Source organism: Hipposideros armiger, unplaced genomic scaffold, assembly GCF_001890085.2.
Source record: "Hipposideros armiger isolate ML-2016 unplaced genomic scaffold, ASM189008v1 scaffold_24, whole genome shotgun sequence".
NCBI classification, from domain to species: Eukaryota; Metazoa; Chordata; class Mammalia; order Chiroptera; family Hipposideridae; genus Hipposideros; species Hipposideros armiger.
In genome coordinates this window covers 2,594,944-2,622,674 of record NW_017731374.1, presented here as the reverse complement: position 1 = coordinate 2,622,674, position 27,731 = coordinate 2,594,944, and the positions used below count along the sequence as shown (strand labels likewise).

Below are 27,731 nucleotides of genomic sequence, written 5' to 3'. Positions count from 1 at the left end.
GCATTCTTAGCAACCAGCCCCGAGTTTATTTTTCCTCCCCATTATATACCCCCAGAGTACATGTAACACAGAGGGATGAATATGCATAACTTCATTAAAAGTACATTATTAGTTACCAACTAGAAACCTGAAGGTCAGTGGAAAATTTAGAGGGTCAGTTTCCCAGGAAACTATCTTCCCCAAAGCCAAACAGCCCTCTATCTTCGTGTGTCTTCTAAGGAACTGACCTTCTCACCACATGTCTTAAGGTTAAGTAAGCATCCTCCAGGTGCAGAAAGGAGCAAGAAGCAAAACAAGTGATACTACAGTAAAGCCAGCCTGCATGGCTCCCAACAGTACTCTTATGACAAACATCTCCCCATTTCCCTGTTTAGTCTTGTTTTTTTAATAGCTATTGGAAATACCTTGCTTGTTAATCTCCCTGGGACAGTTAGTTCCAGATACCCTTGGACATAATTGTAAGCAAAGCCTCTGAAAGAAAATAATAAGCATCTTAAGAGTAATAGAACACAGTGATGCTAGTCCAATACTCTTGGATTGAGTGTTTTAATACTTTACTCTGTCAGTTTTCTTCTTTCTAAATCTTCTTGGGGGGAAAAATAAAGTCTTGTCCTGGTAGTCTTTCATCCTCATGATCATAAAGTTTGAAGGTAGAGGCAAAAATAAATGTGTGTGCTTCTGACCTTACTGATGCTTAACATTTTCTCTCCATGGAAAATTATTATTGTTAATACTTTAATGGAGAAGCTGAAAAAGAAAAGATTACCCCCGTCCCCCTGTAAGCGGTATAAAGCCTGGTCCCCTGGCCACTGATGGCCTTCCTTGCATTTTCCCCTGCAGTTCAGCTCTGGACCATTGGAAACTATCACTGGTACCTCAAGCAAAGCCTGCCCTTCAGCGCCTGTGGGAAGGGCAAGATCGTGTCTCTGATGTGGGACCCGGTGACCCCATACCGGCTGCATGTTCTCTGTCAGGGCTGGCATTACCTCTGCTACGACTGGCACTGGACGACTGACCGGAGCTCGGGAGATAACTCAAGTGACATGGCAAATGTGGCAGTCATTGATGGAAGTAAGCAGCTGGAAAAGATGTCTGTGGGCCTGCAAGATGTCCTGAGCCCAGTGCCTGCAGATGTGGTTTGACTAAAACGTGGGGAATTTTATTTGGTTGGTTGTTTTGGTTATTTTTACTTATTTATTGTTTTGTTTCGTTGAGATGGGAATGCCCATAGTTGAGAACCATAGTCTCTCCTTCCTGCCTCCATCCCACCTGCTCACCTCAGTCCCTTGTTGTGCCCATCCATGGCCTGCATGTGTTTCTGATGCAGCCTTTGAAGACACTGAAAACTGACTGTGGGTAGAGGGACCCAGTAGTGTTGTGGCATTGGGTGTGTGAGCCTTGTCTCACCCTGAGGTAGATTTACATTAACCCTTGCATCACTCCACTTGTGTTGCTTTATTTTCTGATAAAATACTTGTCAATTACATATCTCTCCAGTATGTTCAGTTTAAGTCACAAGACTTCTGTCTAGTATGAAGATTGGCTTGGTTTTCTATAATTCAGTTGAGGGTTTTTTGTTGTTGTTTTTGTTTTGGTGAGGGGCAGGAAACTGGGGACAGAAGTTGTCACCTGAATAGACAGTTTACTTATTGGTGATAACAGAAAGGAAAACCTTCTAAGATTGTAATGTGAGTTGGTGTGCTAATTCATGTTCTGTGTAGTGGGCATAATACTGATTTTACAATCATGTTCTGTACACAGGACTTAATCGTATATGCCTGTTACCAAATCCACACACATACGCACGTGCTTTAAGCATTTTGAAGGTGTCGATTCCCTTGTTTTAAGATTCCCTTGGCTGCAGGCCCAGGTGTAAAGGTAGAACTCTGACCCCTTGACCCTCTTGCCTAGCCACTGGCACCTGAAACCTCGAGTCCAGAGACAGACTTCTTTAGGCTTGGAGGTGACATTAGCCACATACAGAGTTCATGATACTTACTTTTTCCCCTTACACAGTGTTTAAGCTTATTCATGATAAAAACATCAAAAACTATTTGTAAGAATCGCTGTATATTTCCTACCACCATTATTAGTTAGTGGCACTGCGCTGCTCAGATGCCTTCTTTTACACATTGAACATCATGTGTCTCATCCTCCTTCTCTTTCTGTGTCACGCGCAGACCGGGTGTTGGTCACAGTTTTCCGGCAGAGTGTCGTGCCACCGCCCATGTGCACCTACCGACTGCTGCTCCCACAGCCTGCGAATCAAGTCGTGTTCTCTGCACGCCCAAAAAAGAGCAATGACCTCGCCATCCTAGATGCCAGCAACCAGATTTCTGTGTATAAATGCGGTATGTTCAGTAACTGCTATCAGGGTGCTCTGAATCAAAAACCTCCTACAAAGAGCAAGTTATAGTTCAGTGTTGTCTTAGCTTTTGGGTTTCTAAAATTTTGAAGTTTGTAATTAATATCTTTATTAGTATGATATTTAATTGGCTTGTGGGTTTTATTTTGAGGGGGCGTCAATCTTACTCTGGCTTATAATGGTTATTCCTTTTGCTTTATTGAACTTGAAGTCTGTTTTAAAGAAAAACATTCAACCCTGGGAATAAGATGGTTTCTTATTCTGGCTTCAACATGTTTTACAGTTTTCGTTGCCTTTACACATATTTTCAGTTGGTCTCACAGCCCTCCTAGGATCTGTGTCACAGACAGAGTTTTCTCTTTTATAGGTGAGGGAACAAAATGACAGAAGGTTTGCAGTTTGCTTGAGCAAGAGCGAGCAGGAATTCCAGCTCAGGTGTTCTCACTTCTGAGCCCATTGTCTTCCACAGTCCATGGCTCTCAATTTCTATTGGGTGGTTGGAAAAGTCATGACGCATTTTTGCAACGAAAAATGTAGAAAAAATATGTCATGACTTTCCCGACAACCCAGTAAGTTGCTTTTCCTGAAAAACTGGAAAAATCTAAAACTTGTTTTTAGTTGTGAATTCTATGATCATATCATAAATTATACTGACATATGGCACCAGTGGCCTTGTTTTCAAATAACTTTTGAGTTCTCAGTTATACAAAGCCTAGATAGCTGCTTGAAGAGAATAATCAAAATTCATTCCTATTGGAATTCTCTATTTGCTTATCAATTTTCCTGTTAAATCTACAGCGTACTATTTATACTAATATTATAGCAGGTCCTCATTTCGTTCACTGTCATTATAACATTGGTGTTATAATGTTGATGAGATGCCATAGGGACTTAATTAACTCTTGTTTATATCAATTAGCCTATGATAAAATTGATTTTGTTATACATTGCTTCACCTAAAGTCACAGAACCTATTGATGTTAAATGAGGTATTACTGTACTTGAATATGTCTCCAGCTCCTCTGATTTTAGTTTCACTATAAAATGTTATAACAATCCTTCTTAAACTTTTTTTTAATAGCTTTTTAAAAAATTATGGTAATGTGTTTATTGTCAAGGCAAATCAGAAAAAGCAAAAGTTAACTGCTTTTCAAAGTAGACTTTTTATCAACCAGTAATATCAAAAGTAAACAAATCATTGTCTCTGTTCTGTACTCTGCTAGTTGGGTATCTTACTGCTGGTTTTGTCAGATTAAAAAGAATGAAGGGCCGGCCGAGTGGCTTAGTTGGTTAAGAGCTCGCTCAAGAGTTTGAGCTCTGAGCAACAGGGTCACCGGTTCGATTCCCAGCCCGAGCTGAGCTGCCGTTGAGCTTCCAACAGGTGGCAGGATGGCTCAGCTAAAAAAAAAAAAATAATAATAATAATAATAATGAAATGTAGAATAAGTTTTGTAGTGCTTACTGTATGGTACTAACTTGATTTATATATCGCTTTACAATGTATGGGATATTTTGTCCTACATTCACTTAAAAAGAAACTTAATTGAATTCATACCATTTACCCATTTAAGATGTATCATTCTATGTTTTTTAATATATTCACAGAGTTTTGCAACCATCACCACAGTCAGTTTTAGAACATTTTCATCTCCCCCAAATGAAACCCTATAGCACATTCATTGTACTGATATGTACAACTCCCTGTGATGAGATAGGGCAGGTTGAGAGCTCCGCTTTTGGAAGATTGGTCGGGCATCAGTATGGGGGAGGCCATGGGTGCGGGCACCTGGAGGCAGAGATACCAGTTAGGCTGTTGCAGAGTGACAAGGTAGGAGCTGGTGAGAGCTTCAGCCAGGGAAGTGTCTGTAGAAATGGAAAGAAGAGAAGGATCGTACAAATCCTGGAGCTGAAAGCCTTTGAGAAGTAAAGGAGCATGTTGTAGAGAGTTTGGATATAAGAGAGTCTGGAAAAAGGTGGGAGTCTTTATTAGAGCACAGGACTTAGAGATCAGCATTTCAAACGTGAAGTAATTTCAGGTGATGGCCCTGGGGCGGCTAGCTCACGTGGAGTTGAGGTTGTTAAATGCCAGCATTGGGCACCTGCCCAGTGAGCAAAGGAAGAGGGCAGATTGGTGAGAGATTCAAGAGTGCTAGTGTAGGAACAGTGTACGTCAGCTTCCAAGGTGTGCAGGGAGTCCAGTGAATGTTGAGGAATAATGCATTTTATTGAGATGAGAAGGAATGAGAAGAGGAAAGATTGGAGGTTGAGGTCAAAGTCAGAATATTCTAGTTTGAGCACTCAGCATGGACAGGTCAGAATACTCGTAAGGGCTCAATGCCTAAGCTGAAAGGAAAGAACCCTGTTACAAATGAACAACTTGGAGGCAAGTAGTGGACATCTGAGCTGGGTGGAGACAGATGCCAAATTTCCAAAGGTGGTATGTGAATGTGGCCTGAGTATTGCTCCTTTTTCCCTTCCATGTTATTGATTGTCTCTTACGTGCCACGTTGTTTTCTAGTCTGTGCCTCTATGGAGTTTATTTTCTAGTTGGAGAGAAAGATAGTAAATAAAAGTTTTTACCTATCAGATGGCAAGTGCTGTGGAGTAAAATAAAGCGAGGTCTGGGTGTAGGGAGAGCAGGAGGGTAGGGGCCGCTAGGGGAAGGTGAGTTTTGTATTTAGGGTCGTCAGGAAGCCTCTCCGTGAAGGTGACATTTAGGCAGAGACCAGGTGGGAGTTGAAGAGGGAGCCATGCAGACGCCTGGGCTGAGAACGTTCCAGGCAGAGCACAGAGCAGCTGCAAAGGCACTTGTGTGTCGGAAACAGCCAGGAGTTCAGGGCGGCTGCAGCAGGCCAGTGAGGGGAGAGCGGTAGGTGGGGTCGTGAAGGTGGCAGGAACAGCTCTTGTCCGGGCTCGAAGGCTCTGGAGAGACATTAGTGTTCATGCTGCATGAGACAGGAAGCCACTGGAGGCCTTGGAGCAGAAAGTGTGGTATCCTGACTTTGTTTTTTAAACGATTGTACTGGCTGCTGTGGTGAATACACTGGATCAAGAATGGAAAAGGAATGTCTTTTTGTCAAGGAAGCGGGGCTGTTGAGAGATGGTTGTGGGACAGTGGGAGGAAATAGCACGGGGGGCAGAGGGCAGTCTTTCTGCCTGGTCTTGCTGAGGCCCAGTGAGGATTGTGGGGGGTGTGGGGTTAAGGGAAAAGCAGGTTTTGGTTAAGCCTGCAAGGATAGGCAGAGGTTGAAAACAGAGATTGAGATGTGGTTATTTCCGATTGCTTTATTTGTAAAGTGGTTTGCCTTCTAGCGCCCGTGAAATGCAGGACCCCATAACCTTAGTGTTGGGAAAAATGTTTGTAGTTGACTGTGATAGTGTTTGCATTTTTATTTTCCAGGTGACAGCCCAAGTGCAGACCCTACAGTGAAGCTGGGAGCTGTGGGTGGAAATGGATTTAAAGTTTCCCTTAGAACACCTCATCTGGAAAAGCGGTACAAGTAGGTGGTTCTTAATTATCGTGGCCCTCTGGGAGCAGAAGCAGCCAGCATTCAGTCCCAACTGTGACCCTGTGTCTGTTGCTGAGGGGAACAAGAAGTAGATACAACTCCCAGGCCCTGGTTTCTCAGCCCATTGGGGAAGCCAGTTATCTGCACATCTGAAAGCCATCTATGCTGATTGGCTTCAGGGGAGCACGAGTCATAAGCAGCCTAAAGCCGGCCACCTTCCCCCTCCCCACCCCGCCCCCGCCCTGGGAAAATCACGTGGGGAAGATGGAGATGAAGATGACAGGGCAGTTGCACTCGCTGACATAAATGAGGATGTCTGGGGTGAGCACGTGGCTGACCTGAGGCCTCACCTGAACACCAGAACTTCTGGGTGCTCCGTTATGAGGCTCCCAGGTTGGAAATCAGAATGCATTTTCCCATTGAAACAATATTATACATGATTGGGTAGAATTGAGTATCTTAGGTACACTGTAGGCATTGTAAAATGATCCAGAGGCGAAATTAGTGATTATAATGCCACTTCTGTGAGAATCCAGGATGTGAGTCTATTTATTCTATTTGATAAGCCCGTGTTCTTAATTACTGCCCTATTCTGCCTCTTGGGAGCATTTGATCCTAAATTAGTAGGAATAATGAACTGAATAGAACACATAACTTTTGTTATTTGAATGTAATAATGTGTTTCTTAGCTAAAGGCAATATAGCTCATAAATGTATATATCAATGTCTCGCCTGTATGATTTGGGGGCTGCTATATAATGTCTAGTAGTATTCAGAGAACATTTATGTGGATTTTTCACAGACTTGAAACCATTAGAGGACAGATTTAAGGCAAATTAGAATGTGTGAGGCAATTTAGAATTCGTTCCATTTCTTTTAGAAATTGAGAGCATAGCGCCTAACCGTTGTGCTGTACAGCTGAAACTAATATAAAAAAAATACTGAGTGTCAACTATAATTAAAAATATACATGTGTAGTCATGGGATGCGAAGTACAGCGTAGGGAATATAGTCAATGATATTGGAATAGCTTCTATGTACGGTATCAGGGGTAGTGGGCTTGGTAGGGTCCTCACTTTGTTAGGGGTGTAAAGGTCTAATCATTATGTTGTTTTATACACCTGAAACGCATAGAAAAAGATTGAGAGGATAGCTTCAAGTCATTTAGAAATTTCACGAAGGGCGTGAATACTTCCTTGAGGAAGGGCTAGGTTTAGGATTGGCCGAGAAGGGTTGGAGATGTTGGGTGTGGTGGGTGGAAGAGTGTAGGTGAGAACCAGGTAGGAACACTCCTGTGCAGGGCTGAATGCAGTGGAGAGGTGGAGGCTGGCAGAGCTGGGTGAGGAGGGAGACCAGGCTAGTGACCCAGCTTTTGTGTGCCGAGGGTCTGCTACCTGGGCTTACAGGCATGCAGTGGCCATTTTGAGTTCCTGCAAGAGGTGACAAAAGTGCCCTCCTCTAGAGTATAAATGCTACAGAAGGAAGGTGTCAGAGGCAGAGAAACCATCGCCCAAGCTAGTCATTCTGATGTGAGATGCTGAGGAAAGGACCATTCTATTGAGATCCAGATATCTGCTAGCCTGGTTTGATGCTGGTAAGTGGAGATAGCGGAAACCTTGTTGGCTTTATTAGTGCAGAACCTGGGTAATTTTCTCATGGAATCAATTTCCTGAAGATCTAAGGATCTCAGAGTATAAGAAACTTAATATGAAATGGGAAAAACACGTTTTTAAGCCAGGTAAACATTATTTCTGGATTTTCTAGTATTTGACGTCACCTCAGGTTTTGTCCCTCCAGATAACTAGGTGTTCACTATATACAAGGTGGTTTATTTTTTTTTCCTTTAGGAAAATCTCAGAGATATTCAAGTTTTATTCATGTCTTGGATATTCTTCAATTTTTAAAACAGGATTCAATTTGAGAATAGTGAAGATGAAGAAGTAAACCCACTGAAGCTCAGCCTTCTCACCTGGATTCAAGAAGACGTTTTCCTGGCCATAAGCCACAGCAAGTCCGGCCCTCAGTCTGTCATTCACCATCTGACAGTGGCCCCTTCCGATACAGATGACGAGCAAGGACAGGCCAATATTAGGTATCATAACACTTCCCTGTACTGTATGCGTTAATAACCAGTGGAGTTAATGCTTTTGTCTTTATAAGCACAGGAGTTTTTTTGGCTTCTAGTGAGCAAGATTGAGGGGCTGTAGCTTCCTTGTTAAACACGCTTAGCAAGAGGTTGAGGCTAGTTTTGAGTCATGTCAAAATACAAGCTAAAAATGTATCAAGAAGTGGTGAAAAATAGGATAGATAACAATAGATGAGGCAAACATTTTTTAAGATGCATTAAAAATTTTACTTTAGCATATACATTCCAGCAGGGTGATTGCTAGCCCATGACAATCAGCCACTCTAATTGCCCTTGTTAGTTATTAAAATCTGTTACAAGATCTTTATATATGGGCTTCATTTTCATGTGATGACTTCAAAATGCTTCTGCTGGCCACCGCTTCTTCATGCTGTTTGGCACTTAACTACATGTACTAGTCTCCGCTTTTTGCCTTTGCTAAAATTTTCCTGCTTCCCGACCCTGAGCTTCATTTTGATTCCTGACTGCATCTTTGTCATTTAACAGGTTTTAGGTGATGAATGAGTGCTGTCTTCTGTAATGCAAGCCCAGTTGTGCAGTAGATAGCGTTGTCTGGACAGTGCTGGGAAAGCCTCAGGTTTCCAATGTCAAAACTTGGCACCTTAGTATTATATTGATATTAATCTCCAGATTCATTTGTAATTAAAGATCTCATTAGATTTAAATTCTTGTTGCAAAATTAGAACCTTTTCTTATTGTGTACATAAAACATATTCTGATACAGTCATTAACTCCTAATCTTTGACTCATGATCCTTCATAGTTTTAAAAAGCTTTCTGTGAATATATTTGGATGCAGAATGTGTCCTAGCTACATGTCAGACTCAGTTAACCAGGGGCCTACTTTTGAAAAGCAGAGCAATTTTCATTAGAAATGCCTAAGTTATGCAAATTTCTACCTCAAATTTGAAATTCTTTGTAGAAGAAAAAGCTAGATATAGTCATCTCATTTGCTGTGAAGGAAAAGAGAAGTAATTTAAAATATATTCACAGCGGTTCGAGTCAGCCCGAGCTGAGCAGTCGCTGAGCTGCCAACAGGTGGCAGGATGGCTCAGCTAAAAAAAAATAAATAAAATAAAATAAAATATATTCTGCTGTTTTGACTTTTGTTTCTTCAAAGGGATTATTTTGTTCATATAAAAATATCAATGTCTTTGAGGAATATAAAGCCCCTCAATCAGCGTATAGCTCTTAATATTCGTAGTTACATGTACCACATCTTGTGCTTTGTGAAAGGCACTCTTCTTAGTGCTTTACCTGTGTTAACGCCCATATTTCTCATAATACCTCTTTGAAGTATGTTTTGTTAGCACCCTCATTCTACAGCTGAGACAGCTAAGGCTCAGAGCAGTTAAGTAACTTGCCTGAGTCCGCAGGTGGAGCCAAGGTCCAGTCCAGCCTGTCTAGCTCCAGTCTGTTCTCTTAACTTCACAGATAATTACTCACAAATAATTTATCCTCACAAAATTTGGGACATTTTGAGTATTTTGTAGATTGGTTAAAAAAACTCTTTGAATAAATGTTAGCATTGGCATCATTTGTTTTTACCACTACTTCTTTCACTTCCTTTAAGACGTGTCTACCCTCTTTCTGTTCATTGACTCAGGAAAAAATATAATGGCAATAACAAATTCCCCTCTGCCCATTAATGAAGACCCACAGATTTCTGTACATGAATATGATAGTGCTAGAGATACTGAGTATATTTTCCTGTAGATTCACTGCTTTATTTAGTGCAGTTTACATTTTAAGAAGACAGAAATATTAGTACCATGCATGTCTAATGAAGGCAATAAATTGCAGTAAGTTGCAGTAAGTTATAATGAACTGCTGCCAGAATAGGAGCGATAACTTCACAATGTAGACCCTTAGCTTACTTGTATTGTGGAAAATAGTGTCATGTGACAGGTAATTGCTTTACCTGGGCTTGCGATTGCAATAATTTATCCAACTATCGTTGTGTATATGTGTGTGTGTATAGTATTTATGTATTTTTTGTGTATGTTGTATTGAAATAGGCAGTGCAGCACCAAAGGGAAATTGCTAATTTTTCTGTTTTGCAAAATCAGTGAAACGTCACTACTTTTGAAAAAAAAAAAAATATCTGTTCACATTCCCTTCCTCCCCTTTTTACTTTTGTCAGTTCATCTGTGACAGTAGATGGGGTCATAATCAGCATTTGTTGCAATTCCAAGACCAAGTCAGTAGCATTGCAGCTGGCTGGTGGCCAGATACTTAAGTACCTTTGGGGTGAGTATCATAACATTATGAAAGCATGTTTATGACTTCTATAAATATTTAATTCTATGACTTGTATCTTGTCTGTGCCACATTGATTGTTAAGTCTTTTAGCCACCCTGAAAAATCCTAAGCTATCGTGTGGAATTGACAGGTGTTTTCTACCTTTATTTTCTCTTGTAATGAACTGGAGTACCCTTGTTAGTTTCCAGAATACATTTGGAAAGTGACCCAAGTTGCATATTAAGTGTTTTGGGACGTATTAACGTGACAAGTTTTTACAAAGAGCAGATCAGCTCTTTACAAAGCTCATCTGCCAATCCTGCAGAGTCACCCTCTCTGACTGTTGAACCATGGAAGAACCCTGGTGGATTTCCTGTTCGATTTCCTTATCCATGCACACAGACTGACCTGGCCATGATTGGAGGAGAAGTAAGTGAACATGGGGCGGAAACACTTACCCTCTTAGAGCGCTGACCCAGGAACTGATAGCATTAGGTGGAAAGAGTTTGGGGCTCTGGAGGTGGACTTGGGTCTCCACTGAATCTCAAGGCAGCAGTGAGAAATGACGCGCCTCCCTGAGCCTCGGCCTCTTCACCTATGAAACGGGATTTAGAGATTGCCAGGCGTGTAGTAGTTTCTTGATTCCTTTCCTTAGAGGTGTACATTTAAAAAGAGAAGAATGCAGTCAGCAAACTTTTATCCCCAGTTGTACAGGACATTCAAAGTTATTTTTATTAAATACCTTTTGGGGACAACAGAAAAATAACCTTGAATATAGTATTTAGTAGGTTGTCATTCTTCAAATATTAAAATGCCTATATTTGTGATAAGTGGTAAGATAGTTGTTATAAAACAAGAGAGCTGTCCATTCCTCTCTTCTGGACTTTATAATCTGTCAGTAGAGATGTGATTATCCCCTCTGCTGGGAAGATGAAGGAAGTGAGCAGGGTGTGATGGTGGAGAGTAGTGAGGTGGTGGTGGCTGTGAAGATGGGGAGACCTACTTGGGTGGCCCGGAAAGCTCGGAGGTGGTGGTGTGTGCGGGAGATGGGAACAAAGCAAGCTCTATCCCCGAGAAAGGGAGCGTGTTCCAGGGAGAAGGAACTGTGCACACCCCGAGTTTGGAGAGAAAGAGCTCAGCTTATTCGAGGAACTGAGCGGAAGCAATGTGTCTGGACCTTAGTGACAGGCCACAGGAAGGAGTGTGGATTTTTTTTTTTATGTAACAAAGATAAGAAAATTAATAATTTTTAATCAGCAGAGTATGTGATCTTGTTCATGGTTTGAAAGGTTTTTCTTGCTGTCCAGTGGAGAGTAGGTTGGAAAGGAATGAGGGTGGAAGTGATTGTTGGAGTGGAGGCAGTGAGGGGCAGAATGGTGATATATGATGTGTGATCAGAAAATACAGTGAATGTTTAAATTTTTAAAAAAAGACGCATTGCCATTAATCCCCCTCAAAATACCCTCTTTTCGTTCTTGCCACTTTCTGAAGCAGTTCTGGAAGTCCTCTTTTGTGAGTGTCGTTAGTTGCTCTGTCATGGCTGCCTCAATGTCCTAAATCATTTTGACTTTGGGGAAGAGCCAGAAGGCACACAGTGCCAGATCCGGTGAATAAGATGGATGAGGACACACCGTAATGTTTTCATTTGACAAACATTGCCATGTACCGGAAGCGATGTGTGACACGCAGCATTGTCATGATGGAGGATGCCTTACATACAGCACATTTTAAAACACACCTCTCTCAACCGTAGCTCATACCCGACTGACTGCACCAAACAAGTTGAAACTTGTCACACACTGTTGCTAAGGTTCGACGCGCCGCTTCCCATATTGAAGATCCCTGCCTTTCCGTTGGATGGCACTGGGCAGCAGCGTTCACCATTTTTTGTGATCACACCTCATATATGAGATATACATGGGAGATACAAACGACAGGGCTTTGCTGATGGATTGGGTGGTATCGTACTCCTGACACTGGACTAACCATGTATTTCAGTTCTGATTACTGAGACTTAGACATGAAATCACAGATCAATAGAACTGTATAATAGAAAAGTTAGGTTTAACTCATTTGGTTAGAATTGTTTGTAATTTCAGTTTTATTTCTTTGCAGGAGTGTGTCCTTGGTCTGACTGACAGTTGTCGCTTTTTCATCAATGACAGTGAGGTATCAAGGCTTGGTTTGGTGCTGGATCCTTTTCAAGGTTGGATCCAAGTAACAAGGCTAACTTTGCCCCTTGTCTCCCTTCCCTTGCTGTAGGTAGCTTCAGATATCACATCATTTGCAGTATATGATGAGTTTTTATTGTTGACGACCCATTCTCATACCTGCCAGTGTTTTGGCCTGAAGGATGCTTCATTTAAAAGTAAGTTTTCAGTGTATAAAATATAAAATAGTCCCTCTTCTAATATTTTTCGTCCTTTAAAGTCTGGATGACTTTTAATTTCTTCACCGGCTTTGGCTTTTTCATCGTGGAGTCCCAGACTGGAGAAGACCTTTCAAGTCCTTTTACTTAGCCCCTAATGTCAACATAACATCTCGGTTAAGTCACTCTCTGCCAGTTAGCAAAGATTTCCAGAGAAGGAAGTCCTTCCTTAAGCAGAATATCCTAAAGTTAAAAAATTTTCAGGGAATTTTATTATATAACTAACATTTTACTTTGCGTTGCCATGTAGATACCAAACTGGCAGTATGCTCTAACTCCTTTGTAATCTTCCTTTTTCCACTGTGGCCACCCTCCATTGTACATCTCAAGGACTCTATTATCTTGTGGTTTGTAGGAAATTGGCTCCATTTTTTCTTCTATTCCATGGCGCCTTGTCCTCCCCACCCCCACACAGTGTGCATGTGTGTGTTTGTGTCTGTATGTGTATTTTCCTTATTCTGAAAACTCCCACTTATTTACTCAGCTTCTCACTTGCAAACAGGGAACCATTCACAGATATGATGATAGTGTTACTGATAGTGCTAAAAAATAGAGAAGCTGCCCAACCTTCCCTGTGTTTTCCACATCAGCTGCGAAGTTGTGTATGTGAATGTGTGTGAGGGCTCTGTGAAAAAGGGCAAGTTCCAGGGATGAGACTGTTTATCACAAAGGCAAAAATGGTCTTAAGGTTGAAGGGAGAGCAAAGGAGCCTGGTTGTTAATTGCTGTCTTCTATTTCGGATAATGTTCAGCTGCAGTGAATGGAGAGTGGCTTGTCATGAAATTGATTCTTAAGATTTAGCCCGTGATGTCTTTAGCATTACAGGCGGGTCTGAGCAGCAGTCATTTGTCTAACGGGGAAACTCTGCGTAAGGTGGAGAGGGGTTCGCGCATTGTCACTGTCGTGCCCCAGGACACAAAGCTTATATTACAGGTAAGCTGATTTTCCAGGCTGTGTTTTGATGGTCATTAGGCAGTCAGTACCAAACCCAGTTCTTACAGATTGTATTTTAGGCTCTCTTATCATTTGTAACAATTTATCACAAGTCTTTCCTTGCTAGGTTCTCTGTTAGCTTTATACAATACAAAGGAGTGTTCATACAGCCTCTGCCCAGTAAGGCAATTAAATTAGGGAAACTTTTCTGGACAGTCAAAATAAATATTGAGCACAACTACATTCTGCTAAAAGTGCGCTCATTTTACTGTGTTGTGGTCGTTCTCTATGAAGTTAGGTAAAGTTATGTACCCTGGGTATGTAAATGTTTTCTATTTCATTGAAAACACTATTGTTTTGGTTTATTTATTTTAAGATGCCAAGGGGAAACTTAGAAGTTGTTCATCATCGAGCCCTGGTTTTAGCTCAGATTCGGAAGTGGTTGGACAAGTAAGTATCATGTGTATGACTAGTTAGCTTATTGTTATGACTTATATGCGAAGACAATGTGTTCTATTAAAGTCTTTAAAACTTAAAAGTCTGAAAAACCACTACAGATGTCTTCAATCAGATTCTCAGAGGCTTTTTTTTTTTTGCTTTAATTTTAATACCACATGCTGTAGTAGACATTCCTAGCAGAAAGAATCATGAAACTCGTCATTTAAGACAGGGCTTCCTAGGGCCAGCCGAGTGGCGCGATGGTTAAGAACTGGCTTGGGACGCCAGAGGGCCCCGGTTCGGATCCCACATATGAGGGCCAGTGACACTGCCCTCCACAGCTAAGATGCTGAACAACAGCTCAACCTGGAGCTGGGCTGCCGTGAGTCACCAGCGACGGCGTAGGCTGCAGCCCCTGTGGCAGTGGGTTGCCATGGGCTACCGTATGTAGCCAGCAGCCAGCGTGAGCGGCCAGCATCCGCAGTGAGCGGCCGTCCAGAAGCCGGCGACTGATCTGTCTCGCCTGGGAAGAGCACAATGATGGTGCCAACTTGGGCCAGTGAAGCAACATCCTCCACAACTAGACTGAAGGACAAAAGGACAGCAACTTGTCTGTTCCCCTTCCCACAATTCCCCAGCACTGTTCCCATTCCCTGATTCCCCAATAAAATATTAAAAAAAAAAAAAGACAGGGCTTCCTAGCCTAAGGGGATCCGAATGGCCTATGAACCCCAGGGAAATTTAATTGTGCACGAAACTGTGTGTACTTATCCAGGCAGAAGACCCGAGGCTTTCAGCAAATTGATAGGGGAGCCTGTGACCCAAAAGTGCCAGAGCCACAGTTGTGAAGGAAATGATCCATTGCCCAAATCTACATGGGGGAAATTTTGTGTTAGAACAGTTGTTACTAACATTTTGTTAAAAGAAGAAAGTGGACCTAAGTGCCATGGTGATTTTCGGTTGTGTGTATGTGGTGATGGAGTCCTCAGCCTGCCCTGATGACTGAATCATACCTTTTAAAAAGGTAAATGAATCTGCTACCTGATTTTTTCATTCAGTGATTTCAGAGTAGAAATTCAGTAGCAACTGTTTGGCATTTGGGCTGTAATCTAACTATAACTGGTTTGTATTATAAAAACAAGAAGGGTCCAGGGAGTTTCGTTTTTGTGAAATGCCTTTGCTATCCATTCTCTGTCTCTTCACAGACTTATGTTTAAAGAAGCATTTGAATGCATGAGAAAACTGAGAATTAATCTCAATCTGATTCATGACCACAACCCCAAGGTAACTTCCTAAATTTTCTTTTTACCCAAGCTTACTTCAGACTTAAGCTAATGTGAGTTGAACTAAAATATTTTGTTCTTTTTTGGATAGGTATTTCTTGAAAATGTGGAGGCCTTCATAAAACAGATAGATTCTGTAAATCATATTAATTTGTTTTTCACAGAATTAAAGTAAGTAGTTTGAATAATTCATGAGTATTATATTCATAATTTTTTCTCTTAGTTAAGGAAATCAAACAGATAGCTAGAGGAGAAAAATTACTGTTCAGTATATTTTTCTTTTTCACTGTTACTCTTAGATGCCAGATGTACTGGATTTTTGCTCTTTTTCCTTTTTAAAATGTCTATTTAAAACTAAGAATTTAAAGCATGTTGGTCAGAATTATTACTTGACTTTATTTTTAGGTGTACTCATATAACTACTTGTTTTTTCTTATGAGATTAAAATCAAATGCTGCCTTTTTCTGCAGTGTGACTTTTTCCCCAACTTTTTAATGAGAAATTTCAAACATAGAAAAGTGCAGAGAGTTGTCCAGTGAGCATCCTAACCCAGATTCTAGGGTTCCCATTTTCCTATATTTGCCTTATCACGATCATCATTCTGTGCATTCACCATTTCATCTATTTTTAGACAAATTTCAAGGTGATTAGAGACATCAGTCCATCTTCTCAGTATTTCACTTTTGCATAGCACTAACTAGAGCGCATTCTTTGTGTACAGGGTCCCCACTGTGGGCCACATTTATCTGTAGTGAAATGCACAGATCAATAAGTGCACCGTGCAGTGAGTTTTGACAATGTGTACTTATATGGAACCTGAACTCCTGTTAAGACAGAGAACATTTCCTTCATCTCTGTTCCCCCGCACCCCTTCTTGGTCCCTGTCTGTATACCCTAGGCACCACTTTTTTGAGTTTTTCATCATTGAACAGTTTTGCATGTTCAAGAACTTTATATAATGGAATCATAGATTATTTACTTTTCTGTATAAACAAAGCTTTCTCTTATATATTATCTTGAGATTTCATGCATTGTGCACGTATCAGTAGTTCATCTTATTTATCACTAAATAGTGTGCCATTATATAAATATATTGCAGTTTGTTTGTTCATTCCCCTGGACTGTACCCAGTTTGGGACTATCTGAGTAAAACACCTATGAATATTACTATACGAGTCTTTTGTGAACATGTTTTCATTTCTCAGTAAGTTCCTCCATTTTTCACCCTATATAACTTTTTTATTAAACTTTTCCAAAAGCCATTTTTATTTATTACCCTTGGGCTTATGTTAGTAGTTTGAGAGCTGCGACACCCGTTCGGTTAACGGCCTTTTAATGCACACTTGTTCTAGGGAAGAAGATGTCACGACGACCATGTACCCTCCACCAGTTACCAGCACGGCGCAGCTGTCCAGGGGTCCTGAGGGGAGAAAAGTCGACCTTATCTGCGATGCTATGAGAGCAGCCATGGAGAACATAAACCCTCACAAGTACGTGTGCTGTCTTTAGTGGGCATCTTTTGAACACCAGAAGTGTGGCGTTGTCCTTCCTTGTTTATCCTTCTCATTCTGCCGTTGCTCGTTTCCTCAGATACTGCCTATCGATACTCACCTCCCACGTGAAGAAAACAACCCCCGAACTGGAAATGGTGCTGCAGAAAGTACACGAGCTTCAAGGTAGAGACCCTGTTCCCACAGAGTGTTTATCGGGCCTCGACTCGCCAGTCTTCGGCCTTCTGGAGGTCACACTGCCAGGCCCAGGACCAGCGCCACATTGCAGATCTAACGTGTGGCCTTGGGGTTGCCAGCTTAAGACCTGTGTCATTTTTTTGAATGTTGCCCTACAAAGCATGTATAAAAGAGTTGAAAGTACATGTTTGGCAGGAAAATTTGTTACTTTGTCTTTTTGGCTATGTTGCTGTGTGTGTGTGTTTTTCCCCAAATGACTTCGTTCTGTTTTGTTCTTACACACTGACAGGAAATGGGCCGCCCGCTCCCGATGCCGTGAGTGCTGAGGAGGCCCTGAAGTATTTGCTGCTGCTGGTAGATGTTAATGAGTTATATGACCATTCTCTTGGGACCTATGACTTTGATTTGGTCCTCATGGTGGCTGAGAAGTCACAGAAGGTATGTGGAGCTGCTACTGTGCCGTGTTTGGGTTCTTGTTTATGTCATCGTGGTGATATGAACCCTGCCTGATGACGTGGTGTTTAGCCCCGTGTCGCCTGTGAGCACAGCCCTGGAGGCAGATTCGTGTGTCTCGGGGGCTCATCCTTCTAAGCCCCATTCTCAGTCATAGTTCTGTGCTTATCGAAGTGTTTTGGTTGTAGGTTGAGCAAGTGAAATAAAATTACTTGGTTATTTCTAGGATGATAGGCATATGTGTGAACAACTTCGAAATAGAACAAATGCTTCATATTCCGGTTCAGTTCTTTATCTTGTAGCTCTTTTCTCCAGTGGAAAGTGGGAATATGGAGAATAGAAGGTTCGGGGCCTCTTGTTGCACCGTTGTGTGCTGCCGTCAAAAAATTTGGACACCACTGGTCTGCACATTTTTTATCTTTTTTCGCATCCTGGTTTTATTCCCCGTCGTTCCTTTCTTCACTCTTGCCAGAGTGATGTTTCCCAAAAGGAAAATTTGACCGTTTGTTCCTCTGCTTAAAATCCTTCATGGGCCCCCCGTTGCTCCTAGGATAAAGTTCAGAAGCCCTAATGTTGCTTCAAAACCCTCCCGTGATCTGGTCTCTGTGTGTCTCTCTGTTCTCATCTCTTGACATCATCCCTTTTTCTCTGCTCGTGGAGGAAAGGCAGTGCTTTTGTTGCCCCAACTGCCACTCGCACTCGCCCCATTCACCTGGCTAATTCTCACTCAGCTTGGTCAGAGGATGCCAAGGGGGCATCTTCCCAGTAAACCATGCTTGCCTCCCTGCCCCCACCCAGGGACTGGAGGGGATGGCCTTATATGTGCTGCTACTGGACTCAGTGCCACCCCTGCGAACCAGTCTCTCTCCTCTACTAGACTAAGTTTCCTGAGGTTTAGGTTTATGTTGCGTCCTTTGTACGTAATGGACTCTTACTACATGTTTGTTGATTGAATGTTTTGGTCAGTAGATATCCTCTGCGTCACCTGCGTGTGCATTTGATCATTTCCTCTCGGTTTTTTCCTCTGTGGTGTTCTTATGTGTATTCATCCTGTCTGCCCACTGAAATTGAAGTAAGAACAGGAAGCACCTCTTCCTTACGAAGAAAACAGCCGTCTTTCGGGCATGGCACAGAGCTGGCGATGATCAGTGCCAGTGAAAACGTGGTTGTCAGGGCCGCAGAGCTCTGTGTCCAGCTCAGTGTCATTTACCTTTGTTCCAACACTTGGTCTTTGCAAATGGAGGCCATGAAATGTCATGGAAACAGCTCCAAGCTCAATGCCTTGCACTTTCAGGACAAACTGGGATGTAGTTATTGAATGTCTTCTAGATTGGAACCTAGTTTTCTTTATTAGCCTGTGAAATAAGTGGCGATTGTGAGGCTTAGGTAAAAGGGAGTCGTCATTCCTGATGTAAACTTAACACCCACATGTTAAAACATTTGCACCGGAAGTTGTATTATATAGTTTGATTTTTATGTAATATGTAATTAATATATTAATATGGAACATATTTTTAAAATTACATAGCTTTGGACTTATTGCTATCATTATTATAATGTTTTTATTTTAATAACCAAATATAATCACAAGCAATAAAGTTCTCCTATTTATAATTTTTATTTTTAGGATCCCAAAGAATATCTTCCATTTCTTAATACACTTAAGAAAATGGAAACTAATTATCAGCGGTTCACCATAGACAAATACTTGAAACGGTATGAAAAAGCCATTGGCCACCTCAGCAAATGTGGTAAGTATAAGGATTAGTATGTTTATTTCTGCTTCACATTTTCTTTGGAACTGGACAGGATATGAATTAAAATGATAGCTCAGGCAAAGACTGATTTGAATTTCCACCCCTGAAAACTTTAGCAGTTATAAGTGTGCACCTTCTTTCCTCATATGTTCTGAGAAGCTGAGGGTAAAGCAAATGCCTTTTAAAGACCTGGTGGAGCTTCACAGCTAATAAAACAGAGCAGGTGCCTTTTTGGGTTAAAAATGATCACTTTCTAAATTCACTTCAGTGTCTCCAAATCAAAATTGGTGGATAACTCACTCTCCTCGTGGTGTTTGCAAACACTTAAGGGAAACCTGGGTCGCGGGGAGTGAGATACCCACCAGCAGTGCCCTGGAAACGACAGTTTTAATTGTCAGTGATGGACTGGACCAAGCACAGTGCCGGGCGTCGGCTTCACCCCTGTGCCTGACCCATGCCGGAGCCTCTGGCTTCAGCACTTGTGATCCTTTCCTGAGGGCTGAGACAGGGGCAAGGAAGAGTCAGTTGGGGTGCTTGTTCAGCATTCGGCTCTGGCTTCCTTGGAGAAGTGGATGCATGTGGGGTGGACAGGACTCAGGCGTGTGTATGTTTAGTAAGCTCCCCCGGGACTCTTATTACGGAGATTGAGAAAACACTGGGCTGGATGGTCATTTTTCAGGGGTAGTGTAAAAATGCCTTCTGCTAGAACTCTGATCCCAGTCAGTGCTTCTCAGCTCAGAATCTTAGTGGTGCTCCTTAAAATTCAAATTTCTGGGCTCCGTTCTCCATGATTATGCAGGTCTTAAAAGGCCCTTGTTGATTTTGTTTAGGAACCATTGGTATAAATGAAATCCTTTGTGCTTCCAAAATCTTAAGCTTGTGTGTGTATGAATCTTATTCCTGCAGGACCTGAGTACTTCCCAGAATGCTTAAATTTAATAAAAGATAAAAAGTTGTATAACGAAGCTCTGAAGTTATATCCACCAAACTCGCAGCAGTACAAGGTGTGTGGTGTGTGAAATGAGGCTCTCCTGGCTTTGCTTTGTGCCGTGGTTGGAAAGGGGCGAAGATCCTGAGCCCATAACACCGTCCTCGGTTTCAGGGTCATCTTCAACTAGCCTCATCTTGAATTTCTTATCTGGGAGAATGGCCCTGACCTGTTCCTTTTCTGAAGAACTTGCCTGGGCTAGAAACCGAGGCATTGTTCCAGGTTCCTCGTGGGGATATGACGGCAGCGTCCACACGAGATGCCCTGCCTCCATCCCCCTCCTGCAGACCAGCCTCACTGCTGTGTAACTGATCTTCCTGAAAAGTGCAGATCTTTCCCACTTATTTTAGGATAAAGGGAGAACATATAATTTGTTTAAACAAATATCTGTTTAGCTTTTCTTATATGCCAGCATAATGTGTTATATGATTCTCGTAAATATCTGATAGGGGATGGGCACAAATTACAAACGAGGAAGCAACTTGCTTCAGGACCTGGGGCTCTGAAGTGGCCTGCCTGGGACATGGAGCCCGTACTCTTAACCTCTGCTCACTGTGCCACCATTACCACCATTTTCAGTGTGTCTGCAGATTGCAGACATCTTTCTGTGATCTGGCCCCCGAGTGCGGCTTTAGCATCAGCTGCCTCTGCCAGCCCTTTGCTTTCCCCTTCTTTAGCCCCAGTTGTCCTTCCAAACTCTGGGGTCTTGACCTCTGCCATAAGCCATTCCTGCATGAGGTTCCAAATGCTGAGCTCCCCGAGTGCCCTGTTCTTACAGTGGTGGTGGCATTTATCAAACTGCTGATGTACTGATTTGTCTCCCCCACCAGGCAGACGGTCCCTTAAGGGCAGAGGCCCCATGTTCTATTCCTTTCTGTGTCCCTGCCTAACACCGAGCCTGGGGAACAGACAATTTGGCCAGTGGCTGCCTGTCTGCTCCCATTTTCATCGTCTGTTCCTCTTTCCTGTCCTCTGTCAGCCACACCAGCCTTCTTGCTATTCCTGTCTGCGGATTCTGTGCACATTCCTGCTGGATGGCCATGGTGCCTTGTGCTCTCGGCCTGGAACACTCTCCCTAACTCTGCACGTGGCTGGTTCTCCCCACAGCCCTGAGATAGCATTCCCATCACCCTCTGTGCCTTTACCACTATTTGCCATTACATCATAGATCATGTTGTGTTTTAAGTCCACGCTCTCTAGCCGCAAGAGCAGGAACTTGGTGGTGGTTCTTGTTACCGTTTGTTTTTTGTTTTTATGGGTTTTGTTTTTTTTTTGCTTGACACTTAAAAACTGATTGTCACCCTTCCTCACTGACCCTGCATCTCATCTTGTCACAGGATGTCAGCATTGCTTATGGGGAACACCTGATACAGGAGCAGCTCTATGAGCCAGGGGGACTTGTGTTCGCCCGCTGTGGTGCCCACGAGAAAGCTCTTGATGCCTTTCTGGCTTGTGGCAGCTGGCAACAAGCTCTCTGTGTGGCAGCCCAGCTCCACTGGAACAGAGATCAGCTGGCTGGCCTGGGCAGAACTCTGGCAGGTAAACGCGGTCATTTAGGCTCTCCAAGATGAGGACTTCTCCAAAGTCCTTTTGTTGCTTTTTTTGGTTTTTGGCAATTTTGCACATACATTTAGGGCAGCATACCTTGAGGCGATCTCATACTCACTGATAAAAATTCATTTGGCATGCTTTACTAACTAGATAGAGCAAAGGTTGAACTGCTGCAATAGGACTCCCCAAATGCAGTGGGGTCTTAAAGAAAGCAGTTTAGTTCTCATGTGAGGACTGACAGGTCCCTCCGTCGTGTAGCTCTGCCATCTCTTGGGCAGATAGCTAGCTGCAGCCTGATTAACCTCCACGTCTGCACGCCATTCCTTGGGAGGGGCGGGGGCGGGATGGGGAAGCCATCATAAAGGAAGACCACTTACCTTTAAGTTGGAGATAACCTAGAAGTTACACTGTCACTTCTTCTCATCTCATTCACCAGATACATTACGTGGCCACGCCTCGTACTGTGTAACAGATGGCCATGTGTCCTATAAAAGGTAAAGATGAATTTAGGGGTGAGGCCGTTCAGCTATAGACAGTAGGTCGTTGGAAACCATAATAGCAATTTTCAGAACTGAGGTAAAAGAAGAGGCCAAATGTATTGTATAAGCATTTGCAGTTTAAAAGAAAAGGCACTTCAGGTGTTTCAGGGTCTAAGAAGCACCTGGACCAGAGGTGAGGCTATTTACCTGAGTCTGATTTCTTAGGCTGGAGGAGAGCTTGGGGACTGCCTGTGAGAAGAGATGAGCAGGACATCTGGCCCTCGCAGCTATGCTTAAAGCTAGTGTATGACCGGTGTATTTTCCCCTTACTCTTTCAAGAGTCTTGTAAATATTATTTATTATTATTTATTGTTATCTCCAAGGGAAAAAAGCAATCCTGAAAAAATTTCATATTATATCCTGTTAAATGTATGTACGCATCCTCCTTAGCTGTTTGCATTATTCTTTTTTCCATGGGGTTATAAAAATGTGTAAGATTACCACTTTTCTTATTCTGGCATTTCCTGGTTTTTAGACCTGTAGGCTCTTTGATAAACCCTCTCAATTTCCAAGCTGAACTCTTTACAAGTTTGAGAATTTTTCATTTCAGGTCTTTTAGTTATTCATTCTGGCTCCATTGCTACTTCTGCTTTAGAAACTTATGTTATTGGTAATTGATACCTTCCAGCTCTGATCTATGACCTTTTCTTACATTTGTTACAACTCTTAGCTTGCTATGTACCATGCCTTTTGATGCAGTCCACCTAGCTCTCCCAGACGTTTAGCAAAAATTGGTGGGGAAGGCAGTGGTCAAAGATTTTTGAGAAATGTTATGTGGTAGTCACTTCATGGGCACATTAACTTAATTTACATAAGCCGGTAAAAGAAAGAGAAGATAGGTATGTAAATAGTGGCAGTGACTGTACCTGTTTTGTCAGTGATAATATGGCCCGGAGATGGGAGGCAGAAACTGCCAGCCCCTTAGTCAGCCTCTGGTTCTTGTGCCTCTCATAGTGTGATTAAACCGGGCTGACTGTGTGATTCTAGGATCTAAAGACACTGCGTGACTTGAAACATAAGCCAACTACCGCCATCTAGTGCTCCACCAAAGAAACAGCAGTCTCTTCCTATGAGGAAAAAATGGATTAGTAAGAGATGCTAGTTCAGTTCCCACATGCATCCCTTTGTAAGCATCTTTTAATGGCTAATTTTGACATACATGATTTTCACATCCCATGCTAAATTTAGATTGTAACTGCCATTCAAGATAGGACTCCGTGGTATTCCTGCCTCTTTCCCTCAAAGAAATTCACAGAGTACCTAGTTTGATACATAATAAAGATATTAATAAAACACTGGCAGAATAATGTATTTAACTTTGTTTTACCCAGTGCCTCCCAAACTTATTTGATCTGAGTATGGTTTTTTGGTACTGCCTTTCATTAGCCAATGGAATAGTCTTAGGACTTTAGAAAATGCTGTTCTAAAGCAGTTCAGTTTGGATGTGTACTCCATGGAGCTCAACCTCCAATTTGTAGAAGACCATTTTGATTTAAAGACTACTACCAAAATCCATTTCAGCTTTCATTTTGGTGATACTGTTTGTAGCCAACTGTAGTCAAATGCTTGTGTTATCTTTGCAGGAAAGCTCGTTGAGCAGAGGAAGTACAGTGACGCAGCCACAGTTTTGGAACAGTACGCCCAGGTAAACTCAGCTCCTCCTCCCTTCTAAAACTCCCCGTTAACAAGCAAGGACTTTCTAGTTTTACCTCGCGGATCATGAAAATGAAAAGAGCTGTGGGTGGTTAGGAAGCCCAGAGATGGTTTGCCTGTCAGGTCTTCCGTCTTGCTGGCTTGACTTGGCTTGACTCACTCTACATAATTATAAGTTCTGTGAGGCAGAGTACCAAGGAGCTCTACTATAATATGCCCTGGTGGTTTGGCCCTGGTAGAAAGTACTGAATTAAATCTCCAGGAAGTTGTACTTTTTATGTTAACTTGCCAAAGCAGAAACAGTGAAAAAGGACCATTCTAAAACAAGGAGATTGAACTTTTGACACTTTTTGGCTTTTACTTTTATTCTTTCATTGGAAGTATCTTTTATCTTAGGTAGCTTCATGCGTTCTAATTTTTTAGCAGATAATGAAGATAAGTAGTTATACTAGCTTTTGATAGAATTATAGGATTTATTGTGAAAATAAAACTGCACTGACACTGGCCGCAGACTAGCAGGACACACGTACACAGTTGACATCAGGGATCACTGCCTTCTAGAGTTTTGGCCTTTGATGAGAGAGTGTTTTTACAGTCCTTATGAGTGGGCACATTTACATAACATAATTATGCTTTAAAAATCCTTCAGTGTCTTTCATGTAATAGGGTGAGTGAAAGAAGATAACTAAAATTTGATAGCATTAGATCCTGGAAAGAAAATGTTAGATGATTGACTGAAAACATCAATGAATAAAATATGCATAATGCAGCAGGAAAAGAGGAAGACCAAATATGCAATGGATTGACTCCATAAAAGAAGCCATAGGCATGCGTCTACAGGAGCTGAGCAGGGCTGTTGAACTGGACATTGCCGATGTCACTCATTCATAGGGTTGCCAGGACAGAGCCGAATCATCAGCACGTAACAATAGGCAGAGTAGAGGTTGGAGTAGAAAGATAATACCACCTGGGATGGTTAATTAAACAGATAAGATACCATCATCTTTTATCTCTTTATAAATGAAGATTAATTCATACACATTTAATTTACATATTTATAATTTATATATTTAATTGGGGTGTACTTTACATACAATAAAATTTATCAATTATAAATTAACAATTAGATGAGTTTTGACATGTTTACAGTTGTGTAACCTTTACAACCATGATACAGAGCATTTTTATCACCCCCAAAAGTTCCCTAGCTCCCCATTGGCACCCAGTCTCTCTCCACTCCCACCCCCATCAACCACTCATCCGCTTTCTGTCATTACAGTTCGGCTTTTTCTAGAATTTCATATAAATGGAACCATCTGGTATGTGGTCCTTTTAGTCTGGCATCTTTCACTCACATAATGCTTTTGATAGTTAACATTTCTTTTGATTCTTTCTTAAAATTTCTATCTCTCTGCTTACATTATCCATCTGTTCTTGCATTTTGTCTACTTAGTTCGTTGGAGCCATTAGCATATTAATCGTACTTATTTAAATTCTCGGCCTCATCATTCCAACATCCCTGCCATACCTGACTGATTCTGATTCTTGCTCTGGCTCTTAAAACTGTTTTTGTATTTTCTGTACGCCCTATAATTTCTTGTTCAAAGCCTGATGTGATATAGTGAGTAAAAGAAGTTCAGGGAATAGGCCTTTAGCGATGTGGTGATGATAAGTGTTGGAGAGAAGCAGCTTCTGTAGTCCTATAATTGGGTTTCAGTCTGTCAGTAGCCTGAGCCCCTGGACTGTGAGCTTCATCAGTGCTTCCTGTTGCTCACCCTTAGGTGGGACAGTGAGGCTAGAGGGGCCTGGGGTTGGGTATCTCCCTTCCCCCACGTAAGTTAGGCCTGGTAAAGCCCACTTTGGTTAGGCTCTGGCAAAATAGTTTCCTTTGAGAGCAGGCCTCGTTAAGAAGAACAGCGTGTTCTGGCTATATTTTAAAATGACTACTTTCCCCTCCCCCTGTTAAACAAGATTTTCCTCTGATACTGGGAGAACCTGGTAGGGCTTTGGAGGATAAAAACTCACAAAAGTGCAGGAGCCATCCGAAGTCGGGGCCCCCAGCGACCCAGCGAGTTTTTAACTCTTAGCCTCACCCACAGGCAGCCTGATCCACAGAAAGCTTCCAACTATGTGTCCATCACAGTTTAGACTTTTCCTACCCTCACTGCTAATCCTGCTAGGGATCTCTGTCTGTGAAACCATCCATCTCCAGAACTTTTTCATCTTGCAAAACTGAAAGTCAATCCAGTAAATAATAACTCCCCCTGCCTCTGACAACCACCATTCTACTTCCTGTCTCTGAATCTGGCTACTCTAGGTATCGTATATAAGTGGAGCCATATAGTATTTGCCCTTTTATATCTGGCTTATTTCACTTAGTATGTTCTCAAGGCTCATCCAAGTTGTAGCATGTAACAGTTTTTTATCCCAACTCTGGTAAGTTCTCTGTATCCGCCCATCTGTGTCTCCATTTTGGGGGACAGTGGTTTGTCCTGTGACTTCAGTTGTCTGATGGATCTAAGAAGAGTTGTTGATTTTCAGGTTGTTCAGCTTTTTACTTGTAAGGATGGAATAACAACTTCCAAGTTCCTTATATGCTGAACAAAAAATTGGACTTCATACAATGCTTTTGAGATTTATCTCTGTTATAGCATGTTATCAGTTCATACCTTTTTATTTTATTGAGTAGTATTCCATTGAATGAATATATCACAAATAATCAAAAAATGAAAAGTAAGTGTTGGCAAATATGTGGACAAATAGGAATCCTTGTACCTTGCTGGTGGGAATGGAAAATGGCACAGCGCTATGGAAACAGTTTGATGGTTCCTGAAAAAGTTAAACATAGAATAATCATATGACCCAGCAGTTTCACTCCTAAATGTGTATGAAGAGAAATGGAAGTACATGTCCATAAAGAAACTTATATACAAATGTTTATAGCAGCATTATTTATAATAGCCAAAAGATGGAAACAACGCAAATGTCCATTAATGACAGGTGAATGGATAAATTGTGAGATACACACATACACAGAAATATTTAGTTATTAAAAGGAACAAAAAACTGTTACATGCTACAATTTGCATGAGCCTTGAAAACATGCTAAGGGAAATAAGCCAGATATAAACAGGCAAATATTGTATGGTTCTGCTTATGTGCGATACCTATAGTACTCAGATTCACAGAGACGGGAAGTAAAGTTAGAATGGTGGTTGCCAGAGGCAGTGGGAGTTACTATTTACTGGATTTAGAGGTTTAGTTTTGCAAGTTGAATAAAAGTTCTAGAGATGGATGATGGTGATGGTGATGGTTTCATAACAGTGTGCATTTACTTAATTAGTTATTTAAAGTAATTTACATTAGTTAATGTAACTAAAAATAGTTACAATAGTAAATTCTGTTATATATATTTTACTACAATCAGAAACTAAATTAAGGGGGGAAAAAAGGATCAAAGTACTGATACATGCTACAGCTCGGATGAATCTTGAGAACATGCTAAGTGAAAGAAGCCAGACACAAAAGGCCAACTAGTGTATGATTCCTTTTAAATGGTATAGAGAGAGACAGCGGATTAGAGTTTACCAGGGAATGAGGGGAGTGGGGAATGGGAAGGGATTACTTAACGGGTATGGAGTGTTTTTACAGGGTGATAAAAGTATTTTCGTTGATAAATAATGTTATGAATATCAAATTGTACACTTTAAAATGAGTAATTGTATGTTATATGATTTTCACCTCAATGCAACACACACAC

General features: G+C 41.7%; 1 protein-coding gene across 1 annotated transcript in view; it reads left to right on the top strand.

Moving 5' to 3' along the window:
- ELP1 (elongator acetyltransferase complex subunit 1) overlaps window positions 1-27,731 on the top strand; it is a 63,652-nt gene that overhangs the window by 20,578 nt on the left and 15,343 nt on the right. The window contains exons 11-29 of the mRNA XM_019635871.1: window positions 841-1,071; window positions 2,181-2,351; window positions 5,766-5,865; window positions 7,784-7,966; window positions 10,163-10,269; window positions 10,586-10,689; window positions 12,376-12,429; window positions 12,523-12,628; window positions 13,506-13,621; window positions 13,998-14,071; window positions 15,265-15,343; window positions 15,434-15,513; window positions 16,695-16,832; window positions 16,933-17,018; window positions 17,320-17,468; window positions 19,111-19,234; window positions 20,147-20,244; window positions 21,566-21,767; window positions 23,902-23,963. Coding sequence (XP_019491416.1) covers window positions 841-1,071; window positions 2,181-2,351; window positions 5,766-5,865; window positions 7,784-7,966; window positions 10,163-10,269; window positions 10,586-10,689; window positions 12,376-12,429; window positions 12,523-12,628; window positions 13,506-13,621; window positions 13,998-14,071; window positions 15,265-15,343; window positions 15,434-15,513; window positions 16,695-16,832; window positions 16,933-17,018; window positions 17,320-17,468; window positions 19,111-19,234; window positions 20,147-20,244; window positions 21,566-21,767; window positions 23,902-23,963 — 2,264 coding nt within the window. The remainder of the gene's footprint in view (window positions 1-840; window positions 1,072-2,180; window positions 2,352-5,765; window positions 5,866-7,783; window positions 7,967-10,162; window positions 10,270-10,585; window positions 10,690-12,375; window positions 12,430-12,522; window positions 12,629-13,505; window positions 13,622-13,997; window positions 14,072-15,264; window positions 15,344-15,433; window positions 15,514-16,694; window positions 16,833-16,932; window positions 17,019-17,319; window positions 17,469-19,110; window positions 19,235-20,146; window positions 20,245-21,565; window positions 21,768-23,901; window positions 23,964-27,731) is intronic.